This window comes from Cucurbita pepo, chromosome LG05 (genome assembly GCF_002806865.2).
Source record: "Cucurbita pepo subsp. pepo cultivar mu-cu-16 chromosome LG05, ASM280686v2, whole genome shotgun sequence".
Taxonomy (NCBI): Eukaryota; Viridiplantae; Streptophyta; class Magnoliopsida; order Cucurbitales; family Cucurbitaceae; genus Cucurbita; species Cucurbita pepo.
In genome coordinates, this window is record NC_036642.1 from 4395932 (window position 1) to 4411533 (window position 15602).

The 15602-nt window shown below is 37.9% G+C and overlaps 4 protein-coding genes across 4 annotated transcripts; 1 reads left to right on the forward strand and 3 right to left on the reverse strand.

The window, feature by feature from the left end:
• Window positions 1-1984: 1984 nt before the first annotated feature.
• Window positions 1985-4536, forward strand: LOC111794615 (cell division cycle 20.2, cofactor of APC complex-like). The gene is made up of 5 exons (XM_023676685.1): window positions 1985-2365; window positions 2488-2760; window positions 2857-3126; window positions 3452-4033; window positions 4146-4536. Exons 1-5 carry the CDS (start codon window positions 2273-2275, stop codon window positions 4287-4289), a joined length of 1362 nt encoding a protein of 453 aa, XP_023532453.1. The 5' UTR covers window positions 1985-2272; the 3' UTR covers window positions 4290-4536.
• A 501-nt stretch (window positions 4537-5037) lies between these two features.
• On the reverse strand, window positions 5038-8186 carry LOC111794385. Its single transcript, XM_023676357.1, has 3 exons — window positions 7962-8186; window positions 6120-6322; window positions 5038-5652 (listed from the first exon to the last, which is right to left on the reverse strand). The coding sequence occupies exons 1-3, from the start codon at window positions 8055-8057 to the stop codon at window positions 5316-5318; spliced, it is 636 nt and encodes a 211-aa protein (XP_023532125.1). The 5' UTR covers window positions 8058-8186; the 3' UTR covers window positions 5038-5315.
• Window positions 8187-9211: 1025 nt separating this feature from the next.
• On the reverse strand, window positions 9212-11319 carry LOC111794781. The gene is made up of 6 exons (XM_023676919.1): window positions 11112-11319; window positions 10825-11040; window positions 9940-10106; window positions 9782-9863; window positions 9623-9691; window positions 9212-9432 (listed from the first exon to the last, which is right to left on the reverse strand). Exons 1-6 carry the CDS (start codon window positions 11208-11210, stop codon window positions 9262-9264), a joined length of 804 nt encoding a protein of 267 aa, XP_023532687.1. The 5' UTR covers window positions 11211-11319; the 3' UTR covers window positions 9212-9261.
• A 495-nt stretch (window positions 11320-11814) lies between these two features.
• LOC111795760 (major extracellular endoglucanase-like) lies at window positions 11815-13760 on the reverse strand. The gene is made up of 3 exons (XM_023678330.1): window positions 13181-13760; window positions 12504-13104; window positions 11815-12420 (listed from the first exon to the last, which is right to left on the reverse strand). Exons 1-3 carry the CDS (start codon window positions 13754-13756, stop codon window positions 11984-11986), a joined length of 1614 nt encoding a protein of 537 aa, XP_023534098.1. The 5' UTR covers window positions 13757-13760; the 3' UTR covers window positions 11815-11983.
• Window positions 13761-15602: the final 1842 nt, after the last annotated feature.

Sequence of the window (15602 nt, forward strand, 5' to 3'; positions counted from 1 at the left end):
TGTCCTAATTTTTAAGATTATGAATAATTTTGAAATTTAGATTATATGAATATTATATTTCACTAATTTTTTTAGCTAATTTTGAATCATGCGTTCAAAATTTTCAATTTTATGTGTTTTTTNATGACTTTTTTTTTAAACATCTAAAGTAAATGGATAGTGACATAAAATTTTTATATATTATTTAAAATTAATATATTTATAAATTATCTCTAATTATAATCCAAGTATAATTTGATACATTTGTGCTAAAAAAAAACTGTACTCTTTTTTTTAACAATTTTGAATTTCTTTCATAAATTTTTATAGTTGAATGATAAAATAAAACTTTTTAAAATAAGCGGTAAATTAATTGTCTAAAAAGAAATAAGCTCCGAGTCATGAAGGAGATAATTTGATGTCTAAAAAGAAATAAGCTAATTTGATCGGTTAGCTTAGAAAATTATTGATATTTAGAAAAATCTAACAACTTGAAAAAATCGACTACGGTTTGGTCGAGTTATGAATTTTTAAAAAATGAACCAATTTAATTTTGTTCGTGAATTTTAAATTTTAAGATTTCTCTCTTTCTTGTATTTTCAAAATTCTCTTGCTTCTAATGCAATGCCTCACGATATTTGCCTCAATATCGTCCTTTCTTATTTTCGTCACATCATCATCTAGCTTTACGTCTTTTGCTCATTTATTGTTGTTCATTGTCGTTTCTCATCTCTTTCTTATACTTGTTGTGCCACTATTGGGTCGTCATCATACGTCCAATCATTCTTTGTTCGTTTTGCCATCTGTATCACCCTCGATATCATCACACTCTACCGCTCACCTATTTTTCATTGTCTAGCCATCGTCGTGCGTCTAACCATTCTTCATTTGTTGTTTTCAGCTGTTGTCAACCGTTTATCATGCTCTCTTGCGTTCTCTTAGCCAGTAATAGTGTCACCATCCATTGTATAGCTAATCTGTTAGACCCGACAAAACCTCGTACTATAAGGATTGGTTGAGTTGTTCTCTCTAATTGAGTTACTCGAACAAAGGAACCAACCAACTCAATAAAATAAAATAAATAAATAAATAAATAGTCCTAACTTGACCCAACATTAACAATGTACACCCATAATGTTCGATCTGAGTAGGCCAAGACAACGTGCATTGTGATAGCAACATGACAATTTATTGTGGTGAAGAAAAAAAAGACAATTAAATTATAAAAATATTTCAAATTTATATCGGGCGATATCCAACAATTATATCATATTACATAGTAGTAACCAATATAGATTAATTAAATAAAAATAGATTAATCAATAAATACCTCATTTAATTTTTAGGCTAATTAAAAAAAAACAATCTTAGACTTTTATCTCCGGTGGATAAATATTTCAAAACTATTGTTGGAATAAAAAAATATTAGATTATTGAACAAAAAAAAATCAACATATTTAAATGTTATTTTTTCATATTTAATATAATAAATATTATAATCCTCGTTACATCATTTCATATCATTAGGACGTTAATTTTTCGATCGACATTGTATCTAAATAAATAACACCGCTGTCACTTAATGTCAAAATTTTTAAAAAAATGGGAGTATTTTCTATTTTTAAAACAGGTGTCAAAATTGAAGGGCATTTTCGTACAATTCACAATTTATAAGAACAATATTATTATATTTTTAGTACATTTTTTATTAGATTAATAATTAAAATATTGAAGAAAAAAAAGACAATTATTATATTAAATAATTTATAATACGCCATTAGACTACAACAGCTCTTCCGTAAAACCAGGCTCACTAAAATAATAATAATAATAATAATAATAATAATAATAATAATAAAAAAGCCACCTGGTATTACAAATTATACTTTTATTTTAATACACAGAAGGGTATAGTCGTCAGAGTGAATTTCAACGTCTTTTTCAAATATAGCCGTTACACAGTTTCCATATTACGAACTAAGCTATTTTATTTCCTTATTTTATTCCCAAGCGCAAGTATATATGATCTCACGAATGGCTTTGAATTACAATTCAATCTTCAAACGCTCTCTATTCATCGCTCACTCTCACTGCGCTCTTCAAACGCTCTCAACAATCAATCGAAACTTAATTGTTTCTTTTTTTCTGATATTTGCTTCTTGATTTCTGCTTTCGATATTCTGTTTTTGTGGATCTTACGAATTTCTTTGCAGGGTTTCAAATTGTTTATCTTTCTCTGTTTTTTCTGTTGGATATTGTGTTCTTGTGTTTTTCTTTTTTGGAAATTTACGCTATGGATGCAGGATCTTTGAGTTCTTCTAATGCTGGTCGATCTCGCTGTCCCCTGCAAGAACAGCATCTTCAGAAAAAGCATTCCCGAGAAAATGTAAGTGTTTGTTCGTAATTGTAGTGATTGAAATCAATTAGAGGAAGATGAAGGATTTGTTTATGTGAAATTGTTCTGAGTCGATGAATTAGGTTTTGATTTCTGTCTCTTTTCAATTACAGTTGGATAGATTTATTCCGAATCGATCGGCGATGGATTTCGATTACGCGCATTACATGGTGACTGATGGGAGGAAAGGTAAGGAAAATCCTTCAATTTGTTCGCCCTCGAGGGAGGCTTATCAGAAGCGTTTGGCTGAGACGTTGAACATGAATCGAACTCGGATCCTTGCGTTCAGAAACAAACCTCCTGCGCCGGTTGAGTTGATCCCCAAGGAGTTCTTCTCCTCGGGTTCTAACGATAAACCTGTCAAGGCCCGCCGCCATATACCCCAGGTGAGTTGCAGATCAAGTGTTTGATAATATGCCTCAATGAATGGGTGAATTTGCTTGAAGAATAAAATGAATGGGTTTATTTTTCTGTTGTTGTAGACCTCTGAAAGGACATTGGATGCTCCTGATCTTGTTGATGATTACTACTTGAACTTGTTGGATTGGGGCAGCGCCAATGTGCTTGCTATTGCTCTTGGCAACACTGTGTATTTGTGGAATGCAAACGATGGCTCTACTTCAGAACTTGTCACTGTTGATGATGAAGTTGGTCCTATCACTAGTGTCAACTGGGCACCTGATGGACGACACATCGGTATTGGGTTTCATAACTCTGAAGTGCAGCTCTGGGATTCAACTGCTAACCGACAGGTAATCTCTCGCATTCTGCTAAGGAAGAAATTAGAAAAATAACGAATTCTATAGGTTGATGCCACAAATTCCACCTCAAAAACCATATTTCACTTGAGCCTCAACCATATCAACTGTACTCGAATGGTTAGATAATCGTAGTCGATAATAACATCACTGTTCTCATCGCTATTACAGAACCATACATGAGATTTTCACCTCATGCGGCTCCTTGAGGGCCATAAATTAATCTAAAAGCTTATCGGAATTATTTATCTTAATATGTCTTTGTTATTTTTTTGCCCTTACAAGACTAGAATTTCTTCTGGGTGATGAATTAATGCAGCTAAGAACTCTAAGAGGTGGGCATAGGATGCGAGTGGGTTCACTGGCATGGAACAACCATATTCTCACCACAGGAGGAATGGATGGAAAGATCATAAACAATGATGTGAGAATAAGAGATCATATAGTCGGAACTTACAGAGGTCATGATCAAGAGGTTTGTGGACTCAAATGGTCATCATCAGGGCAACAATTAGCAAGTGGAGGAAATGACAATGTCCTCCACATTTGGGACCGATCAATGGCCTCTTCAAACTCAGCGACCCAGTGGCTTCACAGGCTTGAGGATCATACATCTGCAGTCAAGGCTCTTGCATGGTGTCCATTCCAAAGCAACTTGCTCGCAACCGGTGGAGGTGCTAGTGACCGCACTATAAAGTTTTGGAACACGCACACTGGCGCATGTTTGAATTCTGTTGATACTGGTTCTCAAGTCTGTGCTCTGCTGTGGAATAAAAATGAGAGAGAGCTGCTTAGCTCTCATGGGTTCTCCCAGAATCAGCTCACTCTTTGGAAGTACCCTTCAATGGTGAAGATGGGAGAGCTCACCGGCCATACATCAAGAGTTCTCTTTATGGCTCAGGTACGGTACATGTACATGTATTTTCTGATGAATATGATGATGATGGCTTGGTTTGTGTTTTGTTTGTTGATGGGTTTTTTCTGATTGTTCTTTGTGATGTGATGATTTACAGAGTCCAGATGGGTGCACTGTGGCTTCAGCAGCAGCTGATGAAACATTGAGATTCTGGAATGTTTTTGGGGCTCCAGAAGTGGCTAAACCTGCTGCAAAATCCTACAATGCAGAGCCCTTTGCTCATATCAATCGCATTCGATAAGCTTTAGTGTGGTGATACTTTCACTTTCCTGTAATACACATGATATCTACAGCAATACACATGATATCTACAGCAATTTTGTGGTATAATATACAAGTAGGAAGACTCAAAATTAGGTTGATACAGAATAATTGTTACAACACACCTCGTTGTATACAGATATACATGATGTTCATTAGAGAGATATACAGAGATCATTTGGATCATTTGAATTAAAGAAAATGTTCTTGTTTTTGTCCTTTTCCAATGAAGTACTTGCAAAATTATGTGATTACTATTTAATCTAGTGTGGTGTATGTGGGGAGACTACAAAATAAGAGATAAATGTCACTTAGAATCGAGAGGTATGAGATTGAAGTAATGGTCGAGAGGTATGAGATTAAAAATTAATGAGAACGAACAAATTTAGGCAAATATCTACCTCTACTTCTACCTACTTTTATAGATTTTGTTTGAATAATTTTGAACATATCAAGGTTTTGAGGGGCCATGGTGAATTAGGAATCAAGATATCTTGGCCTGGCCCCAAGTAGAGAGAGGCAAGGTCTAGAATTGAGGAGGCATATCGGTTATGTTGCAGATGATGAACTCATGCACGCACAGGGCATCTGTGGGCGAACGAACTTGGATTCCGCACGCACGATGTTTGGTTGGCGAAGACAAATCTCGTCTAAGGTCCAACAAACCCACAAAGCTAGACGAAAAATGAACATGGGGCTTAAGTTCCCCTTAAGATTGATCGTGTGAGTATGATTCAAAGAGTATGATTCAAAGAATGACATAAAATCTAACCCAAAATCCATGAAAGCCTTACTTTTACTTTTGTTTGATAAATCTTACTATACAGCCAGCCTCTCTCACCTAATAACCTAATTGGATACAGAAACAAAGCAAAAACAACACCAACAAATTTCCTTATCCTTCTTGTCCATTCTCTAAGCCTATTGACACACCAAGTGTTTCATTTCTTCATACGTTCACCAACTAACAAAAGTTTGCTGCTCGGTTACCTGACCGGGCTATGAATCACGCATACTGTCGTCGTGCATACACGTCTTCATGAACGAACACGGGTTGTTGCGTATTTTGTGGCGGGAACTGAGGCTGCCCCAAAGCAATGCCCTGAGCTGGAACAGGATTCCCCCATAGAGGGCTGTTGTTCTTTGCTAGATTTAAAGTCAGATAATAGACTATTGCCAATAGAACACTAGCAAACGACAGAACGGCACCTCCCGCAAAGACTCCGGGTTTCACAACGTAGCAGTAATAGTAGTAGTTACCGAAGTACATAGTCCCTCCACCATGCTGGTCATTCAGGGCTGCACCAGTCAGCAACAACAAGAACGCTATGACGAAACTGAACCTGAGACATAAAACACGGTGCCATCATTTCCAGACATCTCAAAAGCGAGCTCAGTATTAGCTCAGCCCAGGCCCACTGCTAGCAGATATTGTCCTCTTTGGGCTTTCCCTTCTGGACTTCCTCAAGTTTTTAAAACGCTCCACACCCAGGGAATGTTTTGTTCCCCTCTCCAACCGATGTGAGATCTCACAATTTTTCCAAACGAGTGCGCGATCATACCAGTACTAATGCATGGGATCCCATCAGAACTCCACCGTTAAGCTTGCTTGGGCAAGAGTAGTACTAAGTGGATTGTGAGATCCCACATCGGTTGGAGAGGGGAACGAAGCATTCCTTATAAGGGTGTGGAAACCTCACTCTAGCAAACGCGTTTTAAAAACTTGAGGGTAAACCCGAAAGTGAAAGCGTAAAAAGGACAATATCTACTAGCGGTGAGCTTGAACTTACCAGTCCTAAAAAAAACTTACCACGAAATAACAAAGCTCAGGAGTGCTATTTTCCAATTAGGATTGGAAGGATTAGGACTTCTTTTGCAACAAATGCAACCACTAGAAACATTTATAATTAGCTGAGCAATCAACAGAGAAATCGCAGCCGTTAAACCGAGACCCATAGCAGGACTTCGGGGATATGCACACTCAGATGTCGAAACGAACTGAACCTGCGAGCCCTGTCAGATAAATTTGAATCGATGTTACTCCGCTCGATGGATTCAGGAACCAAGAACTAATACCAGAAGAACAACAGCTAAATGCACCATCTAAATCATATAATAGTTTTTTAGAACATGAAACAACAAAGATCATAATAATAACAGGTTCCTGATCTATTCAATCTGACATCAGCCACCCCTTTTCGACCGTCCGTTCGATCTCTATGTCATCGTTGTCTCTCGAATCAGCCGAAATTCCTTCTCCACAGAGCTCTGAAACTCTGTCATTCTCCCCTCGATCGTTTCCATCCACGAGTCCATACGAGTAGTCATTCCCGATCATAAACTTGCTCTGATACTAATATTGATAGAAATTAGGACTCATTTATCAGTAAAGGAGTCTGGAAGATTCAGAGAGCTCAAGCCCACTACTAGCAACGATTGTGAGATCCCACATCGGTTAGAGAGAAGAACGAAACATTCGTTATAAGGGTGTGGAAACCTCTCCCTAGCAGACGCGTTTCAAAACCCTTGAGGGGAAGTCCAGAAGGAAAAGTCCAAAGAAGACAATATTTGCAAGCGGTGGGCTTAGGCCGTTACAAATGGTATCAGAGCCAGACACTGAGTGGTGTGCCAGACGTTAGCCCTTAAGGGGGGTGGATTGTGAGATCCCACATTGGTTGGAGAGGGGAATGAAACATTCCTCATAAGGGTGTGGAAATCTCTCCCTAGCATACGCATTTTAGAACATTGAGGGGAACCTCAGAAGGGAAAGCCCAAAGAGGACAATATCCACAAGCAAAGGGCTTGAGCCGTTTTAAATGGTATCAGAGCCAGACACCGAGCGGGCTAGCACACAAGGGAGTGGATTGTGAGATCCCACAATGGTTGGAGAGGGGAACGAAACATTCCTCATAAAGGTGTGGAAACCTCTCCCTAGTAGACACGTTTTAGAACCTTGAGGGGAAGCCCAAAGATGACAATATCTACAAGCAAAGGGTTTGGGCTATTACAAATGATATCAGAGCCAGACACCGGACGGTGAGCCAGCAGCGAGGACGTTAGCCTCAAAGGGGAGTGGATTATGAGATCCCACATTGGTTAGAGAGGGAAAAGAAAACTACCACGAAGAATCTTTTAAACGAACTGAATCGAAACGTTCCATCTCTTGATTCTTATCATGAAAAATCCTTAGATTTCTTTCAAACCAAGGTTCCAAAAGGATCAATTTGACTACATGAAGCCACAAAATCTGCTTGGATTTACAAAAGGGGCTGGAAAACACCCAAGATAAGCTGAACAATGTAAACAATCTAAACCAACAGTGCCTCAACTAAGAACATTAAGAAAAAAAACAGAGCACAAATTGAAGGAAAGATTTGTTGCTTAGGAAGCTTCCCATGAAGAACAGCTCAACAATGATCTGAAGCACCAACCCAAATCAGAAAATGAAAAACCAAAAAGAACCCTTAAATCTTGAAGCTTAGAACAATCAAAAACATCAAAAGAACTGCAACCATTCCACTAAGATACATTGGTAGCAAAATACAACAAAAACCCACAAACATAAACCCAAATGCAACCAAAACCCCAATGAAAAACAGGCCAAACAAGATTAAACTAAAGAGGAGTTGAAGCAAAAATGATAAGAAATCACCTTGATTCTAGTAGCTTCAGCAACAAAACCAGTGACAGCCGACAAAATCCCCAATAAACCCACAACAGAACACACCATTAAAACCCTTCTCTCCATCCCTACGTCCGTATGATGAGGAGAAAAATGGTTCACAGAAGCGCTCTGGTTGAACCCTCAAACCCCTTATTTTGGTACTTGCTTTTGTGGGTTGTATTGTCTAATCTTTGGCGGTTTGCTTAAAGCAATAGCACCAAAACTTAAAAGTAGGTGCGGTGGTGTCGCTTGTGTTGAAAGAATTAAGAGTGAACTACGAACACTGGTGGGTGCTTTTTTTCTGCTTTTTCTTTATTTGTTTCCCTGTTGTGTATTATTCTCTTGCCTTTTCATTCATATTCTCTCGTAAATGATTCAAAACTATTCGTTATTATGGTAAATTCTTATTCTAATGATAGCTTTGAAATCCATATAATAAGTACGGGCAATGTTCAAGTCTAGAGTTCATTTTTATTTTTAAATTTTTGAAAGAACGAGTATTTTTGTATATAAAATACATTTTTATTAATAATGTAGAGTATCTTAATCGATAAAATATGAGTTTGATTTGTTTTTACCAAATTTATAATATGCTCTACGAGCACGTGTAATAATATGTTTGATAGGGATATGTATTTGAGCTATATAATTTCACTAAAGTTTACACGAACATAATTCAACCAGTTATGCCACTAATAGATATTGTCTGTTGTAACTCGTTGTATATCTCTGTCAACTTCACAGTTATAAAATGTGTCTACTAGAGAGAGGTTTTTGTAAGAAAATCGATGTGGGATCCCCTTGGAGCTGACATATCGTCCGGTGTCTAACTCTAATACCATTTGTAATAGTCCAAACTCACTACTAGTAGATATGATCCACTTTAGCTCGTTACGTATCACCGTCAGCTTCACAATTTTAAAATGTATCTACTAAACAAAGGTTTTCACACTCTTACAAAAAATACTTCGTTCCCCTCTCCAACCGATGTGAGATCTCACAAAAAAAAAAAACATTGTTAATAGGCAACTATATTGTCGTGGCTTCTTCATCCAATAGATGAATTCACACATATTACAAGCTCTCTACGATAGATATCAACTTCATAATTTCTTTTCCATTTTTATTTAAATTTAAATTTCTTATCCTCTCGAACGTAACGTGTAAAATCAAATATAATTTATATGATTAACATATATATATATATATATATATATATATATATATATATTTGAAAATTTGTGAACAAAAAGATTAATATAATTTGAGGTACAAGTTTATAATGATATCACTGAAGGCCATAAACAAGCAATGCTCCAACAGCACCAAGACCAGCAACCAAGCCAGCAATGACACCAATTGGCGGCAAACCTCCTCCTACTGCCTTCCCTGTGTTCACATCATATCTAGCAAACCTCTTCTTTGGCGCTCTACATTGAGGGCATACATACCCATCAGCCTGCACCATATCCAACACACTACCCATTTAGAGCTACACATTTCGAACCGTGCTTAAAAATTATACTCGACCCACGTCGCTAACTTAACGACAGGTTCTAACCAACTTAACCCAATCTAAAATTCATGCTTGTCCGACTCGACTAGAAAGTCATACCATAGAGTTGGAGAAGTACGAGAGACAAACATACCTGCTCATCGAAAGGTTTCGATAAAGTGTAAATGTATCCACAATCGAGGCATATATGAGTCGCTTTAGCCTGCACAACATCGCAATGCAATGCCATCAAGACATGTTCTTGATATATACCTAACACAATGTCACATTGTGATGGCTAAGTAAGGCTTACCTTTTGTGCTTCGGTGAGTTTTCTTCCAAAGCGAGGCGGTGCAGGTCGCTTCGGGAGACGTTTAACATCGACCTCAGCACCTCTATATCATAAAACTTTACAAGTTAAGTTCAAATCACATTCTTATCCTTAAACTTTCAGAAAGGAAATTAAAGAACCTGCTAACTACAAAGTAGACAGAATCAGGCTTGGCTTGAATGGCAGTTTTGGTAAAACCCAGCTTGTCTGCAGGCCATAATTCATCACCAAAGAAGCTGCTAGTGTATAGAACTTGGTCTCCTGCCTTTAGCCCTGATTTTGCTGCATTTCCTCCCCCATCCACTCCCTAACCCAACATTAATACCCAAAAATTAACTCAATTACAAAACATACCCACAAAGATTATGTTACGAGAGTGTCTCAAACACGTCCGAGCAGTCATCTTACAAGGTTAAATTGCAAGTTTAGTCCCGAATGGTTAGGAGTCACGACTCCCCACAATGGTATGATATTGTCCACTTCAAGCATAAGCTCGCTAATGTGAGACTCCCTCCCAACAATCCTCTCCTCGAACAAAGTATACTATACTATAGAGCTTCCCCTGAGGTCTATGGAGCCCTCCAACCGTCTCCCCTTTGTTTGACACTTGAGAATTCTATTGACATTGTGGCATGACTCTAATACCATGTTAGGAATCACGACTCTCCACCACAATGGTATGATATTGTCCACTTCGAGTATAAGCTCTCGTGATTTTGCTTTGAACTTTCTCAAAATGCCTCATACCAACAAACATGTATTCCTTACTTATAAACACATGATCATTCTCTAAATTAGCCAATGTGGGACTATCTCCCAACAATCTTCAACAATACGTTCTATCGTAAACTATCAAGACTATGTATGTGTTTTGCTTTGAACATATTAAAAAACTTAAAAATGAAGATCAAAAGCCATTCTACACGCCTAGAGATACATAATTAATACTCATCTTAAACTTGTTCTCAATATTTCACCCAAAAATGGCAATGAAATAGCAAGACAGGATCAGAGAAAGAACTCACAGTGATGACAACCCCACCGCCAGGTTTCTGGCCTAAAGTGAGCCCTAATGGCTTATCAACTTCAACCTCAATCGTCTTGGAAGCACCAGCCGTTTTAGCCGCCTTAATTTCAAGCCCCTTCCATGTCTTCCCTCTGGGCGCTCCATTCTCAGCCACGAACCAATGCGAGACCCCCTTCTTGGCCTCCTGTACGGACACCCCTTGGAAAGCACTTTTCTGAAGAACACCAACAAAAACAGTCAATCAAAAGGCAGAGCGATGAATTGGGATTTGAGGTTATGATATACCTGAAGAGACAGAGATGGGTTTGGAGCTGGAAAGGGTGGGGCTCCGATGGAGGTTCTGGCGAAGGCGGCGGAGGAGCCTGCGACTATGGCCGATGACATTTTTGTGGAAATGGGGAGATTGGTGGGTGGCGTGGTAATTGAAATGGTTTGTGGGTAAGGCCTAAGGGAGTGTGGTGGACTTGGACACACGCAGAGCCACACGCCTGTTTGTGATGCTGTCCACTAATTGCGCTGCTACTCATTTTGAACCTTTTGGGGGTTTGTTTGTAATCTAGGCGCCGGAGCAATGCTGTCCACACGCCTATAGACTGCTTTAGGGGTATACAACTTGGGCGTTAGAATATCGAGATAACAACTCGAGTGAGTGTCGTTAGACTAGTGTGCCATGTTTCAGTGTAAAAAACAATCCTTTACGACACAAGCTGATTTGATTAAATTGAAACTTTTAAATATCAGCTTATTCATTTTAACTCGTTACGTATGTATCAGAGTTAGACACCAGATAGTGTGACAGTGAGGACACTAGGACCCCAAGAAGGGTGGATTGTGAGATCCCACATCGTTTGGGGAGGGAAGCAAAATGTTTCTTATAAGGGTGTGAAAATCTCTTCATATCAAGCGCGTTTTAAAACTGTGAGGCTGACAGCGATATATAACGGGTCAAAGCAGACAATATAAATATTATTACAACTTGAAGAAAGCTGGAGTTCAATGTCTCGAAAAAATATTTATTTTCAAAGCTAAATGAATCCCAACACAATACCTTTTGAAAGACATTACGACTGGATATGAAATGGAGCGACCCAAAATATGTAGGTCATTCCAATAAGACAAGACACCACTAAAGATTAGATACTCAAAGTATGACCAAATTACAAAGTGTTTGTCGCAACAAGTTCAAACCATTGAGACCGAGTATCATCTAAGCAATTTGAATCATCACCAACACAAACACATCTACCCATCACAATCCTTGTTGAATTCGAGCTCTCTTTCTCTAAACACAAACCATTCCCTTGTCTCGTGAGCGTAGCCAAATGAAGCTTAGAGTTAGAAATTGTTGTCCAAGAACTTTCGTTGCTCGAACAGTCCCTCGAAAGTAAGGGTCGAAGCCCATCTCCATCGGCTTTTAAACACAAACCAGTCGCCTCTAGCTCGATTGGTGTCCCGTCTCCTCGATGACTCCAATGGCTTGCATTGGAACAGTCGTTTAGATAGATTTCCTTGCTCATCATGTCCTTCACTCGAACACATTGGCCACTTTGTGGATGATACATAACATAAGAATTTGGTGCATTCGAATTTGGATCTTAAGTTTCCAAAAAGAAGAAAAAAAGTTAACCTATAAATTAGAACAAGATTCAAAAGCAAGTTAATTCAACAAATCCATACCTCGCAACATGGTTTGCAAGAGTTGAAACGTCTTAGAAAAACGAGGGTTTCTAACGTCACTCCAATTATAATTCAAAACTCCGAACACTTCGTCGGATTGAGCTTGACCCTGTCGATAATAATAGCTACCTTGCCAAGCCCATAGCGCCCAATCCAAATCCGTCTTAGCAAGATGAGCGACGAAGCAGCTCAAGAACCTATCATCAGCAACATTGGTACCCCTTTGATCAAACCCAAACTCACTAACAAACAAAGGAACTGCCTCAGCTCCTTGCATTACAAACTCAGCTCTCTCCACAAACCCATTGATGATTGTTGAGCATATTTTGTTTAGTGGGTTCGTGATGAACTTTGTTTTGGTAGCTCCGCTAAACGAATATAAGTGCACTTCAAAAACGAGCTTGTTGTGTAGGTTGTTTAGTAGCAACGGGTTATGTCTTTGACATCTTAGGTCGTTGTCGAAATTTAGACCTGAAACGATTACGAGGAGGTTTGGATTTATGTCGTGGATGGTTGTTGCTCCTTGTGTCATGTACTTGTTCCAATCTTTCGAGCTCGATTTTGCTCCTCGAAGTTCGTTTCGTAGACTCATGGCTACTACCTGTTGTTAATTAACAATGTACTTTTACTTGTTTTGTACTTCATAAAATAATTTCAAAAGTTCAAGAGTTACGTACATTCGATTTGTTAGTAAATCGTCGAGCAACCAAACGAAGACCTTCCAACCATTCTTCAGGGTCGAAATAACGATCTCCAAAGAACCCATTTCCGTCGTTAAGAGAGCAACACCATCTCGGCTGACTAATATGATTATCAGCTATCACCATCAACCCACTTGTCCCAAGCACATCAACAACCGCTTCATAAGCTTCAAAAATGGTCATATTCAATACAAATGGATTATGCAAAACCAACCCAGCTTTCGAAGCTCTCAAATCAAGAAGGTCAAAATTCTCTTCAACGGTCCTATTAGCATAGCGAGTAAACATATGAGTTGCATACGTGAGTCTCACACAATTGAACTTCAAACTCACTAACTCATCAGCCAAGTCTTTCAACGACCTGTGAGCGAGGCCTTCGATTAGCATGCTCTGCGTGTGGGAAGGCCAATTAACGCACACAAGTTTGACTCGACGCCCAGTGGTCGAATCGACGATCCATCGCCCTCGAGTCGAGAGAGGTAAAGAATTAGAAAGGGATGAAAAGAGAGAGATGAAAGCCAAAAGCATAAGGGTTTGAGTAGGGCTTCCCATTGGATTGTATGAAGGAGAAGGGGTGTTGTAAGGCATTCTTTATAGTGTTTTGAAGGGAGAAGTTAATGTGGTGGTTGTTGGCCAACTTTGTCCTGGCCGGAATTTAAGAACTTGGCAGGCTCTTTATGCATTGAGGGCCATAAATAGTCATTCACTTGCCTTGATTTGCCCTTTTTAAATGAACATACTTTCCTTAAGCGCTCCTGAGAATGTGAGGTCATTTTGTCATCATCGTCCGTTCGTGTTTTAAATTCATTGTCTGCTTTGGTCTATTGCATCATTGCTTGCTCGTGTTTTGGATTCATTGTTCACTTTAGCCGGTTACGTATCGCTATTAGCCTCATGGTTTTGAAGGGTGTTTGTTAGGGAGAGGTTTCCACACCTTTTATAATAACGAATGTGTGGGATCTCACAATCCAACCCCATATGGCTCAATGTACTCTGTCCGGTATCCACACCTTTGTAAGGAATGTATAATTTTGTTGCCCTCTCTGACCAGTGTGGGATCTCACAATCTACCCCATTAGAGACCCAATGTTCTCTCGTTAGCTAGTTGGTGAGACAATAGCTTACCAAGGTGATGACCAATAGCTGATTTGAGAGGATGATCAGCCACACTGGGAATGAGACACGGCCTAGACTCCTACAGGAGGCAGTAGTGGGGAATTTTCCACAATAGGTAAAAGCCTGATGGAGCAATGCCGCGTGGAGGTAGAAGGTCTACGAGTTGTGAACGTCTTTTCCCAGAGAAGAAGCAATGACGGTATCTGGCAGCCCAATATCCACACCCTTATAATGAATATATAATTTCGTTGTCCTCTCCAATCAATGCGAGATCTCACAATCCACCCTCTTACGGGCCTAACGTCTTCAATGATACACCACCTAGTGTCTGGCTCTAATACAATTTATAACGGCCTAAGCTTGTCACTAACAGATATTGTCCGTTTTAACTCGTTATGTACCGCTATCAACCTTACAATTTTAAAACGCTTTTGTTAGGAGAGGTTTCTACACCCTCTCTAACCGATGTGGGATCTCACATAATCACACACATTCGAACGATTCTTCTATAGTTCTTCTTCAAATCTCTCAACCGAACATTTCTCCTCATTCAATTTCGAGTTCATTTTCAAGAGAAAACGCCATTATATTCGAAAAACGTCACTTTATATATTTTAAAAGTCTATCTTATCTTAGAAACTATTGGTATATTTTTTAATTTTGGCTCATTTTTCCCCGAAAAACATGTTTATTTATAACATTATTTCAAAAAGTGAATGACATTAATATATAATATGGAAGGTAAAGAACGTTGTCTAAAAATTTCCTTAATAATAAATTTTATTTGAAAAAAAGATGAATTATTTACAATAGGGACCTTCAAGCTATACTTAGGTTCATTAGTTTTTCTTTTGAAAAACAATAAATAAATAAATAAATAAATCCTTTACCATAACTTCATTTAAAAATATATATAAATATAGATTTTCACTCTATTTTTTTTTTAATTATTGCTATCGGATAAAATAAATTAAAATAACACAATAAATTAATAAAATTAGTTCAATAATATTTCTATAAATAAAAATGGTTAATATTTTATTTTAAAAATATGGTTTCAAATTTTAAAAATACTCCCGAATTTTTAGAAATAACGTTAAAAAGTTTAGAAATAATATATGAGATGGATAATAATTTTTTAAAACATTTTTTTATAAAGATAAAAGATGTTAATAGACTTTTAAAATTTCATAAATATTTTTTAATAAAGTTTTGAGGTATATTTTTATTAATTAACGAAACTAATATTTTAAAGTAATTAAATTTATAAATTGAAATATAA